Source organism: Kryptolebias marmoratus, linkage group LG4 (assembly GCF_001649575.2).
Source record: "Kryptolebias marmoratus isolate JLee-2015 linkage group LG4, ASM164957v2, whole genome shotgun sequence".
Taxonomy (NCBI): domain Eukaryota; kingdom Metazoa; phylum Chordata; class Actinopteri; order Cyprinodontiformes; family Rivulidae; genus Kryptolebias; species Kryptolebias marmoratus.
In genome coordinates, this window is record NC_051433.1 from 6,387,883 (window position 1) to 6,396,025 (window position 8,143).

General features: G+C 35.7%; 1 protein-coding gene across 1 annotated transcript in view; it reads right to left on the bottom strand.

Moving 5' to 3' along the window:
• The window catches only part of LOC108231485 (TUB like protein 1), a 12,315-nt gene extending 4,515 nt beyond the window's left edge, over window positions 1-7,800 (bottom strand). Inside the window, exons 1-8 of the mRNA XM_017408557.3 lie at window positions 7,653-7,800; window positions 5,443-5,578; window positions 5,218-5,328; window positions 4,768-4,899; window positions 1,535-1,654; window positions 1,217-1,357; window positions 1,061-1,143; window positions 776-940 (exon numbers count right to left, since the gene is read on the bottom strand). Coding sequence (XP_017264046.1) covers window positions 776-940; window positions 1,061-1,143; window positions 1,217-1,357; window positions 1,535-1,654; window positions 4,768-4,899; window positions 5,218-5,328; window positions 5,443-5,578; window positions 7,653-7,667 — 903 coding nt within the window. The 5' untranslated portion in view covers window positions 7,668-7,800. The remainder of the gene's footprint in view (window positions 1-775; window positions 941-1,060; window positions 1,144-1,216; window positions 1,358-1,534; window positions 1,655-4,767; window positions 4,900-5,217; window positions 5,329-5,442; window positions 5,579-7,652) is intronic.
• Between the last annotated feature and the right edge of the window lie 343 nt (window positions 7,801-8,143).

Genomic DNA, 8,143 nt, shown 5'->3' on the forward strand with positions numbered 1-8,143 from the left:
CCCCTATATGTCAAGAGGACAAATAACACCTTTTCTGTTCAAATTGCCAACCCGCCACAGTGGCGTGTGTTGATCAAATTCACCCGCCACTTCAAATATTTACCCGCTAATTTCCACCCCTGCTTCAGACCATGCCCTGCTCTCTTCATGATGTCGAATTTGAAGCTGTGAATGAATTTGAAAAGGGCTTTTGTAATGAAATGGTGCGGAATTTTACTTACTGTAATTTTTTTTACAAGGCACCTTTTAAGACCTTCAAACTGAAATAAACACCAAGGAAATAAAGTTTACAATTTTTAAAAGAGCCAGAGTTATAAACTACAATTATAGCTTTGAACTGACTTTTATAATATCCTGTATGAGTGAACAGCTTAACATTTGAATCATGGAGAAGTTAACGTTCAGATTCAACAAAGATGAAGATTTTTATGGCCAAAAATTATTAAGTTAATTTTCCCAAGCACTGTAGAAAAAGGCTTGTTGTGATGCAGAGTTCATTGTGCTCAAACTACAGTGATATCATTTTTGCATCACAGTATACTCATCCTAAAACACGATCTGCATGTGGAGAAAATTTCTGCAGCAGCTGTTTATTTTTATAGATTTCTGGATTTTAGCTATGCTGTTTGTTACTTAAGCGTCACATACTTTTATTGCTTCAGAAATTGTAATTTTAGCAACTTTACCAACACCTGGTCAGATTGACTTATTCGCCCATGTTAGAATTAGATGGATATTTCTTTAGAACCTGACAAACTTGATGCAGTGATTTGACCTTTTTCTCGTTGTCTAGATGCAGGTAATACAGAGGGTAGAGGCTCTTATCCATCCCTCTCTGGTCTCGAGTCACTCTGCATTTGACTGTCACTCCCTGCGTCGCCGGCTCCATCACAAACTTCTCCAAGTCGTCAAACTCAATCTCAGGGGAGGGAGATCTCTCCTGAGAAAGGAAAGAAAATAAGTACGTTTCATGGCAACTCAGCTTTATTCACTATAAACCTTTGTAACATATCACTAAAGGAGGCTTTATTTTGAGAACATTTGAGGGTATTTAAAATACCTTCTTCTTCTTTCCTTTTCCCTTCTTCTTCTTGGACTTTTCTTCTTTCTCTGAGTCAGATTCCTCGCTCTCTTCAGTCTTTCCTGGAATAGACAACAAATAAGTCACATACTGTTCGAACAGACTCAAAGAAGAAGAGGTTTGTAGCAAACGAGCCTTTTTTCTTTGTCTTCTTGTCCTTGTCTTTGTCCTTATCTGTTGATGCCTGAAACATGGATGCAGAACCAGCGGTGGATTTCTTCTTTGATTTGGTCGACTTTGTCTCCTCTTCACTGTCATCACTCTCTGACTTGGCAGCTGTGCAGAAAACAGGAATGTTAGTCAAATTCTTCTTATTTGGACCATTTTTTATTGAGCTTTTTATCCATGACGGTTTACTTTCTGTAATGAATGCAAGACACAACATATTCCTGATTTGTTAAGACTTTATTGGGAGTAAAATAAAAGAAATAATTAAAAATATGAAATCCCCACCTTTCTTTTTGCTTTTAGTTTCTTTCTCTCCATTTATCACAAACATCGAAGCTGGTTCTTTTTTTCTGTCCTTCTCCTTTGACTTGGACTTTTTTTCTTTTCCATCAGATTCTTTGTCCTCTACAAAATAAAAGAAAGATTTTTTTTTTTTAAAAGAGTTATTTGTCCTTGAAAGTGATAAACTGGAGAATGGTGTGAGCAAAGATGAAGGAATTCAACCCTGTTTTTGAAAGGCAAACAGAAATTCATTCCTTTAGACAGAGGACTCTGAAAAGTTGTGGATTTTGTGCAAAACAAATCCAAACTCTGACCAATTACCAAACATTTTGAGAGTGGGACAAGTGTGTAGGAGCAGAACGAATTTTCGGCATGCATTCTTGATTTTGCGTGCACTCCGTTTGACATCTGCTTTTACTGCTTCCTCCAGCTGTTTCATCACATTCTGACAGCTAAAGAATGCTTCAGGAATTTAGACCTAACCAAGATTTGCTCATACCTTTATCACCCGCCACCAGTGTCTGTGTGTGTGTGTGTGTGTGTGTCTGTACATTTAGCAAAAATTCTCATGAACCATGAGCCAGATTTGAAGGAAAGTAATCACTGGATAAACATCTACAACTGATGAACATTTGGAGTCAATCACATTCAAGATGGCCACCACAGCTAACCTTATTACTCGTCCAGTTGTACAAAAGATTGAACCTAAATTTGGTGGGGTAGTAGTTCATCTCCAGTACACACGTTATGCTTCCTCAAAACTACAGCTGTTACAAATACTGAGGTAAAGTCATGCAGGCAAAATACTGGCTGCTAAATGAAGAAGAATTCAAAGATCCTCTCTTGAATGAGTGTCATAGGTCTCGTGTTCTCAAAACCTCAATTACACCCATGATACTGCCAGAACCTGCTCCTAAAACCTGTTCTATTATAGTGAATCAGTTTCAACATGTTCTCATGCCCCAACACGCAGACAAATCAATTCTTACAGCTCACCAGTGCTTGTGCTAAATCTATGATTTTAACAATAATGTACATTAGGACTGAAAATCCATCAGCTGGAATTGTTAATATAAACTGCTTTGATTAGCTTTGATTAAATATAAACCCAGTGTACAGGTTTGTCTTAAAGATCTTTACCGTATATTTTTTAACCACTAGGTGTCACACAAGAGCAGCAGACGCTCTCTGAGACAAACATAAAATGACTTACAGCTAGAAACCAACCCTTCATGAGTCTCCTTTTTAGTGGAAATATTAATTACTATTAATCAGATAAGTCACATTATTTAATGGAGGAAAACTAAGAACTTAATTTTTGCTGCAGCTATGGAAGCCAGAGAGGCTTTGTGTTCTGATAAGATCATAATTCCTTCTTTTATTCGTAATTAGTTGTTTCTGCTACAACAAGGTTTAAAATCTCATATAATGGGACTTTGAAAACAGTGTGACTAGAGTAGGGGTCCCCAAAAGGTCCAGATCCGGACCAAACTAAGTCTTATCTGGTTGTTACATTTCACAGTTTTTCCTGTATCTGTAGCTCATGTAGATGTGCAGGCCTGTAAAGACTGAGTGAAGAAAACTACCATGTTTGTCACTAAAACACTCTTTCAATATATATGAACATATATATTGCTAAAGAAAAGTTTCTTTAGTTAGACCTTTCTGAATTTTGATTGAAAACCAGTAAACTTTAAGTGAAAACACTTTTAAGTTCATTAAATTGATCAAATCAAAGTCAACATGTTGCAAACTTCAACGTCTTTGCTTAAAACAGTTAGAAGACTTTATAGGTGTATTACACTGAAAAAAACTATAAAATTCACAACAAATATAACAAAGACAGCTCAACCCAGAGGGTTAAAGACTAGATTTCTGTAGAAATTGTCTTTTACCCTCTGGGTTTAGCTGTCTTTTCTGTACAAGCTGTCATCTTTTGTGTATTCTGCTTCTAATACGTCTCTCCAGGGCAATTAGAAGCAGAACACCTCACTTTCCTTGAATGGAGGAGCGGAGAGCCATAAACACAAGTTAGAACATGTTTTCTGAAATGACTGGTGGTTGATCTGCGACGGAGGAAGGAAAACTGAGTTTAAGAGTTGTGAAGATGTTCCACCCAAAAAAACAAAGGAGCAACAGTGTGACATCAAGACTGAAGGGATTATTTGGTTGGTACGGTCACTTCAAATGACATAAAAAAGTTGCAGAGAAATATTAAATCTTAAGGAAATTAGTTACCAGATTGACATTTGTGCTAAAACTTCAGGATTTGGTTAATTTAGACCAACAAATACATGAAGGTTAGGGGAATATTTAGTCTGAAAGGAAGGCTCAGACTATGTTTACATCATAAAGATTAACATCCTGATAAATGTACTGCTGCAAATATTTAGAAGAGCAGATTAAAATGACCTCTACACACTAAAAACTGCTGGGTTAAAAACAACCCACTGGGTAGTTTTAACTCAGCAGGGTTGGGCTAAATTTTCCACAAAAATAATACTAATTTGTTAAACTAAAGCTGCTAAGAAGCAGAAAGGAAAAAGAAAGCAGGTAAAAGAAATGGATGGATGGATATTTTAATCACATTTTCCACCACTGATTAATAAACTGTGAACTTCTGCCTTAATCCTTATGTTTTGTTTCTCCCGCTGCCAATTCAGTGTTTCTACTCACTCTGTATTACAGAATAAAACAATCTAATCCTCTTACCTACAATCTGGTCACATAGCTGTTGTTTTAGGAACACTGTATTTGCCTTGGGCGACTAAGTGTTGAGTTTGGCACCGTCGCCTTGTAGCTACAAAGCTCTGGGTTTCTTCCAATGGTTTTAAAAACAGACATGATTCATGGGTGATCCTTCTGCTAGTAAGTGTACTAAAACAGGCTTCAAGTTGTAATGGCCAAATTGTAAAATCTATGATTAGAACTAAACTGAAAAAAAGCATACTTTAAAAAAGGGGAAGGAAAGAAAAAGGCTCCCAAATCTTGATTTTATGACTTTACAAACGTGTTGAGGCTTGAATTGCTCTGAATTGCTTAAATTTGCTCAGAAGGTTGTTTCTGCTTTTTAAAGTTTTCTTTCTTAATCTTTGTGATCAGACTGACACTCATGGTGACAACACGAACATTTAACTGTTAATTTAGCGTCAGAGTAACGTTCTGTTGAAAATCCACCCCAGATTTAAAGCATTCTGGGATAAATGATTATTTATGTCTCTACATATTTCTCATACCTTTAGATTTGGATTTTTTCTCTTTGGCAGAGCTCGCAGACGGAGAGCTGTCCTTTGTTGTTGTTTTTTTCTTTGTTTTCTTTTTAGGAGTGTCCTCATCATCGTCATCGTCCTCATTTTCTGTGTCTGAACCTGGAGTGAAGCGAAACACCTTCATGTCACCAAACATTCCTTAATAAAATGTAATTACAAGAAATTCAAAACCTAACATTCGTGGTTCTCAAACTCTTTAAACCATCTGCTCCTTCTTAGGTACCAACATTATCTCTGATGTTTAAAAATGCAAAAAACAACTTAAGTCTCGTAAAGTTTTTGCCCACATCTTAATATAAGAAAGAACAACAATAATAAAGGACATGTATGACAAAAAGGCCATAAATTTTAGCTCATTATGTTTTATATTTAGAGGGATCTTCTGTATCAACAGTCATATAAAATCTACGGACTCACCTTTCTTCTTCTTTGGAGCACTTTTGGTTTTCTTTTTTGGCTCTTTCTCTTTTTCCTTTCCCAGTTCTTCTTTCTCTTTTTCTGTTTTTTTTTTCTTTACCTTTTTTCCATCTGTAAAGTTGACATTAAATGACAGTATTGTATTTATTGTTGTTCAGTCATGGTAGAGAGAATCAGATTGTTTTCAATCATTGTATTAAAATAATAACTTTTAAAAACGCTGACTTTGAACGGTGGAACTGTCCTCCTCGGCTGCTTCTTCCTTCTTCTTCTTGGTTTTTGCCTTTTTGGGTTTTGCTTCAGTTCCATTCGACTTGGTTTCTGCTGCCCCGTTGGCCAGCTCTTTCTTCTTTTTGGGCTTCTATGGATTTCCTTTTAAAATACAACCAAGAAGAATATAGAATATAATTCCACCCACAGATACATGAACAGGCATGAAAGGAGAAAATCAAATGTTTTAAAAGATTTACTAAAAACCATCATCAGTGACTCACCATAACAAAGTCAAACAGGAAATGAAGCAAGGGTAAGAAAACAGAATTAAAAAAAGATGTAGAGAAATTATGTCAATACTAGTTTTTCTATTAATTAATTGATGAAAATTCAGTTTTAGGTAAATGATTTCTGCTCATATTAGTTTATTTTCTAATATCATAGTCAAACAGGAATAAAATACAGAGCTTAGGAAGCTGCATGAAGACACAATCTGATGCAGCAAATCTCTGCTTTCTACTGAATAATCTATTATTATTTCTGATAAAGTAATCTAACACACACACACTTTTAAAAAACAACAACTTAGCACGTTTTCTAATCATTTCATAGAGTTTTCTTGCTTGGCTTGCTACCAACTAGCAGGAAAAAACTAAAATAAAGCATCAAAGCGAATCACATTAATATTAGTTTTGCTTTTACTTCTGATCTAATGGTCTGCACAGTTTTCCTTCTCATACTGATGAATAATGTCTTTAAATTAAAAATGTGTGTCCCATGTGCATTTGTTTACCTACGGAAACAACCGAAGTGACTGAAAATAGGTCAACAGTGGTGACGTCCATGGAAGAACTGTTCGGGATCAGGATGTCCGATAATTTTAATTTACATTAAACTTCCCTGTTTAGAAGACGTTTTGTAAAAGCTGCATGTGTTTGAAACCTGAGCTCAGTCTTTATGATGCTCCAACCTGCTTGAGCCCCAGTATTTATTCCTGACAGTTGTCTTACTCATTTTTTCTCTTTTCTTTTGCAATTAGCAGCAGAATTACTTTTATATTTCCACCTACATGTCTGTTTTTAGATATAATAACAAGTATAGGCTCACTCACTAATTGGCTGTATTTATTGAAAAACTTTCACTTCAAGTTGCTGAGGTCAAAGCTTTATTATACCATGATACTTCTACTATTTTGGGGGTTGGTGGTGTGGGGACTTTTGTCTTAATGCAATTGTTTCATGACGGTCCCATTTGTTTGGTTTTTATGAGTCCAAACTAAACTTCTGTCAGGGTCTAGACACAAGCTTAAAGTCAAATCCAAAGAGGGCTTTAAAGACACGACCTTAAGACTGACCGATGTCCAGAGATGTCCAAACATTACTTATGTGATCATTTTCACATAAAAATGGATCCCTGCTGTGCCTTTACTGACCATTTCCACTGAGTTTAGTTCTGTGAGTAAATCTTCGCACCGAATGACTTGAACAACATGTTACAGAACAAAGAATGAGGTCAGGGGGATTGTGGCTGGCGGAAACAACCAAGGTAATCCTATTAGATGTAGGTCACACATCCACGAATACTATTTGTGCTCAAAGAAAATCCAAACTCAGAGTAATGCAACATGTAATGAAATAATTCTCATATTGGGATGATTTATTGTGTTAAAAGTGTCAAATGTCTTTTTACACTTCACCAAAAAGGTTTTTGTCAGCAGGCCTCTCTATAATAATTAGATTTAGAATTTAGAATACTGGGAAGATGAGCTTTATCAATTTTTATGCATTGATGAAATGTTTTTGTATTTATTTTTTTATGTACAATTGTAAACCATACAGCCAGCAAAGATTATTTAAAGGCTGAAGTCAAGTATAACTCCTGTTTATTGTCCACAGCTCTCATGGTGATCTATACCTCCTCTGCTGGTATTAATAAACAGAAGAGTTATTACAAACCAGACTTAAAGTTGTCACCAAACCATCTTTCTAAATACATTTTATAGTCAAATCTAAACAAACCTGAGACTGACAAACAAATGTCTTTCACTCCAGTTCAAATTTTTACACCGGCAGGTCAACAGATACGTTCTGCAAATAATCCAAATGCTGCATTGGTAATTTGAGTCATTCCTTTATACCTAATAACAAAACAATGATTTCACCAACAAACAAACAAACAAAACAAAACAAAAACAATCTGCAAAAATCCGAACAGTCCTTTACCTTTTCTGCAGACATGTCCAAATTAGGCTGCTTCCTTTCAAAGGTGAAAACAAAAAGCAGACTTTTCAGCAGAAACAGTAGAAGAATGAGAAAGCCTCTTCTGACTGCGTCTCCATCAGCAGAAAGTTGTTAATAGGATTTATGTGTGAAGCCATCTGCTCTGCAGAACCACGTCAACAGGAGAAACCAACATGGCCTTAGGAGGAGGGAGAAGTCTTAGCTGTCACACAAATAAACGTTCAACAAGTCAGTTCTCTAATTTTTGTTTTCTAGGTGCTTCAGCACAGAAGTCACAAAATACTTATTCCCTTTTTTATGCTTTTAATCTACTGTACCTCTTGTGCAAGGTTCTTTAACTTTTTAATAACATTTAATAGAGAAAAACCTGAAAGTTCCCTTAATGAGGAGGGATTCAATTGTATGATTATGTAGAAACATACAACAAAAAAAATTACAAAAGACTAAATGAGTACCTTCATTCCCGTGTATAA